Genomic DNA, 14173 nt, shown 5'->3' on the forward strand with positions numbered 1-14173 from the left:
AGATAAATGGCTGCTTTTTCTTAGTTTAATGAGAAGAAACATTTGTACTAGTATTGTTTAGACGAGATATTATGTCTGCATCTTTTACTCTGAATAATTACTATGAAGACAGCAATATGAAATATATTAATTATTGTAACTGTCCTACTAGCCTGTTTTGTAACTGTCTCCTTGCTGTTTATTTCTCAATAAAATTAATTTAAAAAGATCATCATAGAAATTAAAAAACTGAGACTGTAAATAGTACAAAACATCGGTGAATCAAGAGTTGATCTATTGAAGGCATAAACAAAATGGACAAACCCTTAGGCAAACATATAAAAGAAGGAATGAAAGTATGTAAATCAGTTCATTTAGAAATGAAGAATTCCAGCAAGATGGCAAAATGCTAAGCAACAGCAAAGTAATCTCTATAATATTTGTAATCAAGACAACTGTAATCAATAAAATCTTGGGGAAGAAAAGAGACAAGTGAGTCCCCAGGACCCAGAGAGGATCTGAAGGGAAAAATAGACCCCACAAATATAGTAGAGACATATCTCAACATAGAAAAAATAGAGGTCACACCACACTTCTTTCTAGCTCTTGGCTCATAGCATGAGAGAAAAACATCAAATCTACAGTCACAGTGAAGGCAATGACGCTGGGGGCCTCCAGAGAGAAACACACCAGCAGAATGGATCACAGTGAGGGTACAGATTGTGAAAATGAAGTCCAAATGACTTCTGTATCCCCCTGGAGAGGATGTTTAGTCAGGCAGCATTTTAGGGAGGGACCAGAGGAGGACTTGGAGCAATTGTAGATTGGCTACATCTCAGGTCTCCTAGTGTCAAAATCCCACAATGACTCGATGAAGAACAATAATGGGAGATATACATAGTCATGGAGCCATGGTCAGACTGGCAAGAGATACCCAGAATGTTGTGGACTGAAAGCCATTGTCACAAAGCCCACAAGAAGAGGCCAAGATCATCCTGAACTTTTATGGATTTGAGAATACTGTATCAGTGTTGACAGCCAACCCTAATCCTACTACAGGCTTGCTGCAATTATCCAGCAAGAATCTGGGCTGTAAACGCCCCTTTGTCTACCAGGAACAGCAGAGCTATGTCCTGAATTAGACACTATCACAAAGCTATAGACCCTAGAAATAACCATAGACTTGAAGTCGTAGAAATTCTTCTTTCTCCCTTTGCTTTTGATATTTTTCTTGCTTATTTGGCTGGTTTCTTTCTTTTTTGTTGTTTTTATTTTCATTAGTATGAGCATTGTTTTCAAGGGTTTTGTTTTCTTACTTTTGTTTTTATTTTTTATCCTTGTTTTTCTTCCTGTATGCTTTACCAGTTTTCCAAGTTATGTTTAATCTTCCTTTGTCCTGCAGCCTTGGTTCTAATCCTTTTGTCTTTTTTATTTCTCTATTGTTTTCCCTTTGTTCCTTTTATATTTTCTCAGCTTAGGGTGAAATCACTGGTTTTAGTGGATACTTACAGTTTATAATGCTCTGATTTGCCTTAGATGTTGTCGTATAACTATAAATAGTGTAGCTGTAGTTAAAAATGGCAAATTATTATTTATCACAGTTTATCATTTTCTAGTCAAGATTAATGCTATTTTTATTACTGATAGCACTGCATTAGCCAAATAACACAGTTTTGATGGGTATATTTTTTGTATTCCAATAACTACACTTGAGTAACAAAGACTACTATCATTCAGTACTGAGTGGTAGGCCACATGGGTAGCAACTTCTCATTCTTAATATATTGAAGAGACAGGATCTTAAAATGGATTTAAAAGCCAGCTACACCTAGAAGACATCTCTGAAAAGAAGTCAATTTCTAAAGAGGTATCAATACTAGTAATGAAACTATTTACCATATGCAATTTATAAGCCTCAAGAAGAAAACAAACAATAACAAAAAATAGATAATGAGAAAACCTTGAGGCAAGATGCAACTCATAATCTCCAGTGTATCCACCCAAGGCAAAGAATTGGGGGCACTGAGGTGGAAGAAATACAAAATCTCCCAAATCAATGTCTCTTGGCAAAAACAAAACAGAAATAATTAATAAGATATGACCACAATAAAGGAAATGATTAGTGAATCTAGGGTACATATGATAAAACATAGAAAAGAGATGAAAATTGAGGGTTCAACGTAGAAAATACCATAAAAGAGACACATATAGAAAAATTTCCACTGTAAGTATACACAACAGAGCCATCTAATGAGAAGACAGAATACCAGATCTAGAAGATAGGTTCTGGTTGTTGATCATCAAATGAAAAACTTCTTAAAAAGAACAAGTGACCATTAAAAAAAATCCAACAGCTGCAGACAATATAACTAATATAACATTAACTGGAATCAGTGAAGAATCAGAAAATAGCACAAAGGGCATGAAATCTTGTTCACAAAAGTGATAGCTGAAACTTTACAAGGATGGAAAAAGAACCTGAGATACAGATGTGAGTCACATAGAACTCCAAACATTCAAGTCAAGGAGTGCTTGAAGGATTTCAAGCCCTCAAAGAAAATAATTTCAAATCCAGACTGATGTAACCCACAAAACTATCTTTCATAATTGATTGAGAAGTAAGATATTTCCATAATAAAAATATCGTGGAAAATTCATGAGCATCAAACCAACATTCCATAACATTCTGAAGGATGTTCTAGAAAAAGACAACCTTTCCAGGAATCCCAATTGAATGAATATCCAGACAAGGAAATCAGGTAAACATAAGGCTAGAAAGGAAACCAACAACAGGAAAACACTATTATAAGAATAAATCAACACATATCATTCATAATCATCAATTCACCAATCAAAAGAAACTGATTGTCAGAATGGATCAAGAGGGGGCCAGCAAGATAGTTCAGTGGACTAAGGCCCCTGCTTAGTCAAGTGCAAGGACTGTAGTTCAATCCTTGGCACCACATGCCATGCCAGCCCCACCCCCAGGGCAGGCTGAGCCAGCCAGAGTCCAGGCATAGTGGTGCTGCCTTAATTCCAATGCTAGAGAGGCTGAAAGCAGGAGGATCACCATGAGTCTGTGCTGCATAGTGAGACCTTGCAACTACCAAATACGTTTTAAAAATGGATCAAGAAATAAGATCCAACAATATGCTACATATAAGAAAGATTTGATCCAGAAAGAAATTCATAGACTAAAAATCACAGAAAACAATATTCCATGTGATAGAAACCTGGAAAAAAGTAAAGATAGTTATTCCACTTGCATATAAAGTGGATTTCAAACCAAGACTGATCAGAAGGGCAAAGATCACTATTATACTTCTTAAGGGGCTAATTCAAGGGAAAGAGATATCCATCATAAATATATATGCACCAATACTGACACTCCAAACTTTATAAAACAAGCACTAATGGATAAGAAAAATCAGTTAAGTGCTAATATACTTGTAATTGGGGACCTTAAAACTCAGTGTCACAAATGAACAGATTGACTAAACAAAATACAACAAAGAAATATCTGAGATGAACCAAATCTTTGGACAAGTACACTCTGTAGATATCTACAGAGTTTTCCACTCAACAACAGAATACACAGTTTTCTCAGAAGTACATAGGGACTTTATTCAAATAGAACACACACCAACTTGTAGGACATACTTAATTAAATATCTCATCCATATTATCAGATCACAATGCAGTGAAATTGGAAATCAAACCAAAGAGAAATAATAAAAACTGTACAAACATATAGAAATTAAGCAACAACCCCCCGAACAACCAATGGATCACAGATAAAATTAAAGAACATATTGCACAATTTCTATAATTAACTTATGATGGCAATATGACACTCTGGACGTTATGGGACACAATAGAAACAGTCCTGCAAGAAAAATTTATAGCAGGAAATTCCCACACCATAAAAAGAGTGAGTTCAAATTAATAATTAATGTTGAATATAAATCTTCAAGAAAAAGAATAGCATGTTAAACACAAAGTCAGCACTACATAGAAAATTTTAAAACTCAGAACAGAAATTATTGTATTTGATATTAAAACAACAACACAATGTATTAATAAATCCAAAAATTAACTCTTTTAAAGATCAAATAAAATAGACCAGCTTTAGTCAAATTTAGTTTACAAAACAAAATGAGGGGCTGACCAAATAGCTCGGCAGACCAAACATCCTAGTTAGACAAGCGCAGGAAACTGCATTCGATCCCCAGTGTGCTGTGATGGCCTGGCCCCTGAGGCACGCTGAGATAGCAACTGAGACTGGGTGTGGTGTCATGTGTCTGTAATCCCAGCACTTGGGAGGTTGAAAACAAAGGAATCATCATGAGTCTGATCTGTGTAGTGAGGCCATGTAGTCCCCTTACTAAAATACATTTTTTAAAAAACCAGCATAAAATCTGTTTGCAATTAGAAATGAAAAGGGAAAAAGCAATGGATCCTGAAGAAATCAAAAAGTTAATCAATGCCTCCTTTAAGAACTTAAACTTTAATTAGATGGAAAAACTCAGAAGAAATAGACAGATTCTAGGTGCATATGAGTTGAAATAACCCAATATCACTCAATGAAATTGAAGAATTATTTTTAAAACTATGCACAAAGGAAATTCCAGATCCTGATGGATTCACTTATAAATTCCACAAGAGCTTTAGAGTAGATTTAATACTACTTCTCAAACACTTTAAAAAATTGAAAGCAAAATAATACCCATAAAGTCACTCCTGGAAGTAAGCATTACTCTGAAACCAAAACCAGAGAAGGATCTAACTACAAAAGAGAACTAAAGGCTCATCTCCTTAATGAACATAGTTGTAAAAATCCTCAATAAGATACTGGCAAATAAAATGTAACAAATCATCAAAAGTATATATTTCATGAAAAAGTAGGATTTATCTCAGTGATGAAAGGATACTTCAACATATACAAATCAATAAATGTAATACACCAAATTAAGAGAATGAAAGAAAAAAAACACATGATCATCTCAATAGATGAAGAAAAATGATTTCTCAAAGACCAACACTCATTCATGGTAAAGACTCTAAAGAAAATTGGAATAGAAGTTCTTTATCTCAATCTAAGAAAAGCCATCTATGACAAATCAATAAAATGGTCAAAGATTGAAAGCTTTTACTCCAAAATCAGGAACAAGACAAGAAGTTACACTCTTTGTGTTTACTACTCTTCAATATAGTTTTAGAAACACTAGCCAGAGGAATTAGAAAAGAAAAATAAGTAAAACGAATATGGGTAGGAAAGGAAAATGTTTAATTATCATTATTTGCTGAGGACTTGAAGATCCCCCAAAATTCCACAAGACTCCTATAATTAATAACAAAATTCAGTAGCATAGCATGGTACAAAGTCAGGACTCAAAAATCATAGCTTTCTTAAACACAAATAGCAAACTCACTGAGAGAAAAAGTAAGGAAATACCTTTTACAATGACATCAAGAAAAAGAAAATACTTAGAAATTAATCTCATAGGAAATTAAAGACCTATACATTGAAAACTATAGCACTCTGTGCAAAGAAAATTGAAGAAGATATCAGAAAATGGAAAGACACCTCTGTTGTTGCATAGTCAGAACAAATATAGTGAAAATGGACATCCTTACCAAACTGTTAAACAATTTAATGCACTCCCAATCAAAATACCAATGTACCTCACACAACTAGAGAAAACGATTATAAAGTTCATCTGAAACTAGAAGAGGCACAGAATATGGAAAACACTTCTTTCCAACAAGGGCAAAGCAGAGCACATCACAATCCCTACAAAGCTACCATAGTAAAAGCAGTATAATGCTAACAAAAAAGACAGATCCAAGAACAAGTGCAACAGAACAGTAGATGCAGAAACAACTCTAAGCACACTAAGCTACCTCACCTTTGAAAAAGAAGCCAAATATCTTCACTGGAAGAAAGATAGTCTCTTTAATAAATGTTGTTGGGAAAACAGGTTTCCACATGCTGAAAATTGAACCTGTCTGAACATGTCTGTCACCATGTGCTAAACTAAAATCAAAATGAATCATGTTATAAATGTAAAAACACAAGCAATCTGCTGGAAGACAGAATAGATATAACTCTTGTAAACACAAGAGTAGCAAAGATTTTATGTAGAAACTTTGAATGCACTTTCTGAGCAGTAAATCTCAGCTCCACCATGAAGCCAAGCTCTGATCCTGCCGCACTAATCCAGCCTCCAGACACAGCAGTCATAGCGTGGCTGTAACACCAAGCCCTCTCCCTGGCAGGTGATGAAACTGGGGGGTCCAGAATCTACAGAGGAGCATCTTGGAGAAGAGTTGAGCATGGCAGCTTTGCACTGCACAGTAGTGAAGAGACAGGGCATGTGGGTCAGCTCCCTTGACAAACTCAAGAGATTCTGTCATGCCAGATCCATCACACAGGGCCCAGTGGATGGACAGGAATAGTAACCGAGAGGGATCTGTGGCCAGATGCTTTTCTAAGATGCTGTAGAGCGTGGGGTGAGGCAGAAGCTGAAGCTAGCAGGGAGCGCCAGAGGTTGAGGTGGCAAGAAGTGGGGCATCCTGAGCAACCAGAGCTAACCCCATTGCCTAGAGACCTGAGAGGACAGGCAAAGGGAAACCAGCCAGAAAACCCTGGCTGAAAGGTGAGACTCAAAGGCAGCAGGAAATGACCCCTCCTGCAATGATCAGGACCCCAAACACAGGACAAGGGCAGCTGCATCTTGCAGGAAAAGGGACAGGAAGCTCAAACAACAGACCAAACCTTCATCTCACTGACTACTTCCCAGGTCTCCAGGACATCATCACCTCTTCCTCCTGATCACAAACACCTCCTGCCAAGGATCCTGTATAGCCACTTCACTGTCCTTCAGTCCTTCCTGTTCTGGCCTGGCTTCTCCCATAAATCTAGCCAGGACCACCCTCAGTGTGGAGACTTCAGCATCTCCTCAGAATCTTAGTCCCACATTGACTCAGGTGACACCCTCTGTCCCACCTTGAGCCAGACATCGTTCATGCTCTAGCTCACATCCTTCCCTAGCCTGCTACACTTTTTTATTTTAGCATTCTGGCTTCTATATCTGACACCTTGTTTCCCATTGCAGACAGGGTCTTTGGTAGAATAAGCCTCTCCTCAAGCTCCATTCCTGCCCCTCTGGAGTTGGGTCTTAAGTCCCCATCCTACCTGCCAGTTCATTTCCCAAATCCAGGCTCTGTCACTAGACAAGGCTCCAAGCCCCCAGCAGCATCACAGTTGAGTCCCTTTCCTCCCTCAGCCCTCTCCCAGACTGGCCTTCCTCCCTCTTCAGCAGGGTCCCAGGTGCCCTCTTAGTCCAGGGACTTTGTTCCCATCATGTGCCATAGTGGCCTTCATATGGGATACCCTTCTCAATGGTACACAAGGGTCTCACTGAGATCTCTCCTGTCTGCTCTGGACCCTTGCAAGTCTGGGGGTATCCTCTTTCTTAGACTATGTTACCTTTACCCTCACTGTCATAGGCAGAATCAAGGCTCCTCGCTGAGGACCACAGCTTCATGTAGGACAGGGAGGGGACATGACTACTAGTGACTCAGTGCCAGGACTTTACCCCCAAAGCAATTGGGAAGACAACATACAGGAGGTATGCCCAGTTCCTGGGCTGCCTCACACAGATGGAGTCAGGGAGACAAGCAGATGACAAGCGTGGGTGGATGGAGAGATGCCTTGAGTTCCAACCCCCAAGTAAGGAGGCCCCAACCCCACCTCCCATGCTTCTCACCAAAGCTAATAAGATCCTCATTTAGGGAGGTAGGGTTCAACAGAGGCACATCTGTCAAAAAGGAAAAGAGAAAAGAAGAAAAAAAAAAAGAGAATCTTTATCTTTCCCTGGCCTTCTAGTGATTGCTACTACAGAAAATTATTAACTCCTGATTTAAAAATGGGTGGGAGAGCCAGGCTGTGCTGTGCTGGTCATTCAGTGGCTGATGGTGAGAGAAAAGCACAGGACACTTGGCCCAGCATACTCTGAGGGTCTGAGCTGTATTACTGAGCCAGGTCCCAGGCTACCCAACAGGATCAATCTGCACTGCCACCCCCACTTCCTACACCCTCTCAACATCCTCTACCTTCATTCCCCTCTTATCCCCTCCTCCACACTTGCCACCTGCCCAGACGTTTTGGCTGAGCCTAGAACCATGGTGCTAACTGGTTCCACAGTGACTGACAGTTCTACAAAAACACAACTCATGAATCAACAGCAGATATTATCCCACAGCCAACCACCCTATAGTGTCTTGTGGGGTGGGGGAGCTAGAGGAAACAGGAAGAGAAGAGGCCTTGTGGTCTTGAAAAGTGAGGAGATCTTTCCCAGTAGCCAGATGCAGAAAAGAGATACCATGGGCAGATCAACACTAGGGCTCAAAGCAGGAACACCATGACCATGAGGCACCAAAAAGAATTAGTGCCTGCTTGGGCCAGGGTTGAATAGGGCTACAGGGCCTCAGGCTAAGGATTTCTGTTGCCCTGGGTGATTCTGGCTACAGCCCAGATCACTGTACCTATGGTTACTTTAAAAACCAGGGCCTGGGCAGAATGGTCACCACCTTCTCAAGTGAGTCTTGTATCTAGTCAAGAGGGCTGGGCATAGGGTGTTGTTTTTGTGCAGGTGCAGCATGAAGGCAGAGGCTGTGCCACTGGTACTTTGATATCTGGGGTCCTGGCACCCAGCTCATCGTCTCCTCAGGTGAGTCCCCACCAAGACTCTAGTATTTTCTTCTGGAACTGGGATGAGTCCCTGAGGTGTGCAAATTTGACATCTACAGTAGGGCTCTGAACAGCTGGAAAAGCTTCCCAGACCGTGGTACCTGGGATCTCACCAGACAGGAATGGCTGGACCCTGGCTTTTCCTGTGTGTTTGAATTTCTATATGGGCAATGTCAGAGCCTGTGTCTCTGTGCAATGCTTTTGCTTTCTGGGGCCAGTGCACCCTAGTTACCATCTCCTCAGGTAAGATCACTTTCTTTAGCCTGCTATGTCTGAGCCCAGACTCCTCTGGAGATAAGAGAGTTTTCAGTGGCTCTTCAGTGTTTGTGTGGCCTTCTGGAGGTCTGTAGGGCTCTGTGTTCTGCTGATAGCCTTTCTGTGGGGATAGGGCACTCAAGGTGAAAGATGACAGAGTCATGCTCCTGACGTGGGACAAACTGTGACCCTAGAATGTGGACTTCATACCATGACCAACCACACTGGCCATGGGAGTCAGGTTTTTGTATACTCTGTAAGGAAGTCTACAGCATTGTGATATCTTTGAATACTGGGGCCAGGGGACCCTGGTCACCGTCTCCTCAGGTGAGTCCTTCCAACTTCTCTTCCTGCTCAACTCTCAGATTTTTACTGCATTTATGGAGCAAAAGGATTGAGGCTGAGTCTCAGGCCGAAAAGGTTGGGAGCAGCGTTGGGGGCCAGAAAGGAGTACTGGAGACCATGGCCCCACAGATCTCCTCTGTCCTGATCTCTATGGCTGGCTTTCTCTGGGAGTCCCAGTACCCTTGACCTCTGAGTCCTGCTATCTCTGCTGGCCTCAGCCTTCACTGGGCTCAACTTGAAGGGGTCTCAGTTCTTTTTTGGGGGGTCTCAGTTCTTTTTTGGGGGGGTTCATCTTTCCATGGTTGTTACAATGTGACAACTGTTTTGAACTGGGGCTGCAACATCCTGGTCACTCTGTCTGAGGTGAAATGAATTTCTTTAACTTCCTTGTGAGTTGGAAGAAGGATTTAAGAAGTCTGAATGGGGTCCTGTGAAGTGGATGAGGGTCATTTAGGGATGTGAGACTCTGTGTCCTTTGATGACCTTTCTGTAGGGACAGGGATATTTCCTCTAGGGACAAAGGGTGAGAGAAACTAAGGTCCTCGGCATGGGACCTTAGGACCTGGTCTCTTGGTCTTGGCTGCCACACAAACTGTGGTAGGTCAGGTTTTTGTACACCACCTGATGGGGCCCATGGCAGTGTGACTACTTTGATTACTGGGGCCAAGGAACCATGGTCACCGTCTCCTCAGGTGAGTCCTGACAACTCCTTTTCCTTCTCTACTCTGAGATTTTTATTGCATTTTGGGCAAAAATGATGATGTCTGCGTCTCAAGCCAAAAAAGACAGGGCTCTTCTATCCTGGTCCTTATGACTAGGTCTCTCCGGGCCCTGGTCCTCTGAGGGATCCTGGGGCCCCAGACCGATAGCAGTTCTTGTTTGGGGTCTTGTCACAGTTGTCATAATGTGACAACTGGTTTGATATCTGGGGCCAAGGAACCTTAGTCACCGTCTCCTCAGGTGAGTCCTACCCCATATTTACTCTGATGAATTAGGGGAGATTTAGAAGTCTTACAGTTACAAATGTCAGAGTTACAGTTACAATTTAGAGGGCCGGATAGGGATCTGGGGAGCTTCAGATACAGCCCCCTAGGCCATGACCACAGAGGTCCTGGATAGGAGTTCCTGCCAATGGGTTATTGTGATAGCTGACTGATCTGTGGAGCAAAATTAGCGATTATGTGACTGCCATGTAACTAGACTGTCAGTTTCAAGATCTTCAAGGCTTTGTGGGTCCCCATGAGAACATGGGGCATCAGTTTATGGTAACCTTTCCAGCCAGCTAAAGTCTAGATTCAGAAGAAATGGGCTAGAATGTTGATGTCTGGGGACCAGGAAAGTCTCAGACCTGACACAGTGACTTGGGTGTGACCATGAGTGTCAGTCTCTGGGTGGTGAGCATGATGCTGACCAGGCACTCAGGGTTTTTGTGGAGTTTGGATGGAGACTGCATCAATGTGATTACAATGCTTTTGATATCTGGGGCCCCGGTACCCAGGTCACCGTCTCCTCAGGTAAGAAAAGCCTCTATGGGGCCTTCTCTGTTCTTTTCTGTGGAGTTCTTTGAAAACTGTAGGGTCATCTCAGTGGCCTTGGGGTTATCTGGGTGGCTGGCCAGATGGATGGGACTGGTCATCTCATTGGAAGTTTTGCTGTCTTTGGAAAATTAGAATAAGAGCAGGCGTATCACTGCACTGACTGAACTCCCTCCAAACAGTGGCTGGGGTTGATGGTCATATTTGGATAGGTGAATAAAGCAGGGTCTTCATGGCAGGGCAACACCAAGGGGTCTGGCTGGGATGAGGACATCCAGTTCAGGAATCAGTATTGGGTTAAGAGTGTGACTCATTAATCCTGATCATAGAATGTGAAGTGGAGTATTTTCTTTAGAGTGGTCAAGTATGCTCTGTGTTAAATGATATTTAAAACTCTTTATATGTTGGAAAGAGAATGGTCTGAAGGAGCGAATTCTGCAGTGAAGACATGTAGTGTGGTCTTGAGAAAAATGAGCGCCGGGCACCTTTAGGGCAACTGCTGCCCAGACAGGCTCTTGAGAAGGAGAGAGAACAAGGTCTCTGTGTGGGGACACATGGAGGAGAAAATGCTGAGAAACAGGTTAAGTCTGAAAGGCAGGATGTCTCTGAAGGGGCTCCAGAGAAGAATGGCCAAGAAAATTGTGACTTAAAATGTGAGCGATTTCAAACATATTTCATTTTTAATTTGCTGTTAATATTTTTATTACTAAATTAATGACAGTTAACTTCTGTCTGTCTGGAATTGATGCCGCTGCATGTTCAGACAAGGAGTAAGAATTCGGTACTGTTGCAGGTATTGGGGCTGAGTTTTGACAATTAATTAATGATTTTTTATGTCAGTGGAGCCATGCTGGGAAGTGAGTTAATGTCAAGATGGCGTGAGGCCCGGACACCTGCAGCAGGTGGCAGGAAGTTGGTCACATGGAAAGCTTATTTTAGGAAGTGAGAAAACAGAATAGGTAAATTTATAGCTGTGGTCATGATGGGATGTTTATGAAATGTTTTTCCAAGCTCTACAGATCTGAAAGTTCCTGTTGAGAAAAACAACACCTGGGTCATTTGCATTTCTAAATTAAGCCCCAGATGCTGGCAGGAACTGGAAAGCCCCATTTCAACTACATGACTTTAATTTTTAGGACTTAGCTTATCAACTTTCAACCTGTTCAAAATGAACTTGTTAACTTCTTTTATTTTCAACTCTACATTGTATTTATTTTCAAAGTACAATGTATGTGAAATTGAACAATCATAGGGGAAGTTTATTAGTTTGTTTAAGAAAGGTTTTTAGTTACTTTAGTGTTCTTTCATGTGATCCCTAATGCTAATACTTTTCCAATAACTGAAGCATTAGTTTTACAATGAGTGTGTTTGCAATATTTAAGGAAGTTATGGGATTAGGAAAAACATTGTTATACTATTCTCATGAAGATGCCTTCCTAAGTATTTTTTTTAAGACTATTCATTGAGTACTTGCTTTAAGAGAACTTTGAAGTGAGATATACAGAATCATCTTGGATTATTTCAGTTAAACATGTTAGTTGTTGGATTGAGAGAATCCCAGCCAGATAAGGCAAAGGAAAGGCCTTTAGGACTCAGGCAGTGTGGAATGCTTCTTTTCTACCCAACTTGCTGCTGTTAGGCTGCTGACTAAGGTCTGTGTGTGGCTGCTGGACGTGGTTTCAGCTTGTGGCCCCCAGGACCAGCCAGACCTGGGAAGTGTGGCAGTGGCTTCTGTCACCAGGCCAACTGGCTCTTTGTGAATCAGCCAGTTTTAATGGACATGGAGGAAATATTCCATGACAAAGATACTCGGGATCTCCCAGCGACCGGGCAACCAACATGGTAAGCAAGAGGCAGCCACCACTGCCATGTTTGCTTCTCTAAAAGATTGTATTTGATGTTTGTTTCTCTTGGAAAGAGAGTCAGTCTTCATTGTCTGCAAAAGAGAAGGAAACTTATTTGTGAATCCTTGGAGTGACTATTGTCTGGGTCACTCATCAGCAACATTATCTGAAGTGTGTCCAGGAAAAAACAGGCACTATTAGTTCTAAAGTCTATTAACTGTTGGTCATTCAGTTCATGATACTTTGAAATGTTCTAAAGGACCACTTAGTTGTGTCCATTTAACTTAGTAAAACAGATTTTATTTTAGACTATTATTGTACTTTCTAAAGAGTTTTATGGCAAAAAAAATGAGTTTTAAATGGAAAATTTAGGTACAATATTTTTCATGGTTGTGGTTAATGGTTGTTTTCATCTAAGTGGAAATTAAAGTCAAGCTAATTTAAGATTCAGAAGGGAAGAATCCAGGCTAAGTGGTCTTCATGGAGCTCAGCATCTGAGAAAGACTTCCCTAGTGAGTCCTACCTGTACAGGCAAAGCTTTGGGTTCTGGAGGAAAAGAAACTTTTCTGTGCAGAAATGCCTCTACTTATTATCCATCTACTTATAGTTCCATGAATTTAAAGTTGCAAAGGTATAATTTTCTTATTCTTTTACTGGGAGATTAGTGACTGATTTGTTGAACGCAGCCTAAAGCCTAGTGCAACAGGATGAGAGACCATTACATGCATGCCAGAGAAGAGACTCAGGGTGATAGGGCAGATGGGCTATGTAGGATACAGTTGTGGAATGTTTTAGCTGAGCAAAGCTGAACTGGATACAGCAGAATACAGCTGTGCAAAGCTGAACTGGACTGGGCAGGGCTGGGCTGGGCTGGGCTAAACTGAGCCTGGTTATCCAAAGTGGGCTAGTGGAGCTGGCTGAGCTAAGCTGGGCTGAGTTGAGCCAGTCTCAGCTGGGCTAGCAGAGCTTGACTGAGCTAGCAAAGCTGGGCTAGCAGAGGGGCTGAGCTAGGCTAGCAGAGCTGGGCTAGCAGAGCTGGGCTGGGTTGAGCAGAGCTGGACTGAGCTAGCAGAGTTGGGTTTGGCTGAGTGGAGCTGGGTTGAGCTGAGCTGAGCTGGGCTAGCAGATCTGGGCTGAGCTAGCAGAGCTGGGCTAAGCTGAGCTGGGCTGAGCTGAGCTGGGCTGAGCTGAGCTGAGCTGGGCTGAGCTGAGCTGAGCTGGACTAGCAAAGCTGGACTGAGCTAGGAGACCCGGGCTGAGCTGCGTGGAGCTGGATTGAGCAGGGCTAAGCTGAGCGGGGCTAGCAGAGCTGGACTGAGCAGAGCTGGGCTGGGCTGAGCTGCACAGAGCTGGGCTAAGCTGAGTGGGGCTAGCAGAGCTGGACTGAGCAGAGCTGGGCTGGGCTGAGCTGGGCTGGGCTGAGCTGAACAGAGCTGGGCTAAGCTGAGCGGGGCTAGCAG

At 42.0% G+C, this 14173-nt stretch overlaps 1 gene segment (V, D, J or C); it reads left to right on the plus strand.

The window, feature by feature from the left end:
- The window catches only part of LOC101566418, a 468690-nt gene that overhangs the window by 446635 nt on the left and 7882 nt on the right, over positions 1–14173 (plus strand). Inside the window, 1 exon segment of the C gene segment in view lies at positions 12072–12711. Within this exon segment, the coding sequence occupies positions 12666–12711 (46 nt within the window).

This window comes from Octodon degus, unplaced genomic scaffold (assembly GCF_000260255.1).
Source record: "Octodon degus isolate 3935 unplaced genomic scaffold, OctDeg1.0 scaffold00284, whole genome shotgun sequence".
Lineage (NCBI taxonomy): Eukaryota > Metazoa > Chordata > Mammalia > Rodentia > Octodontidae > Octodon > Octodon degus.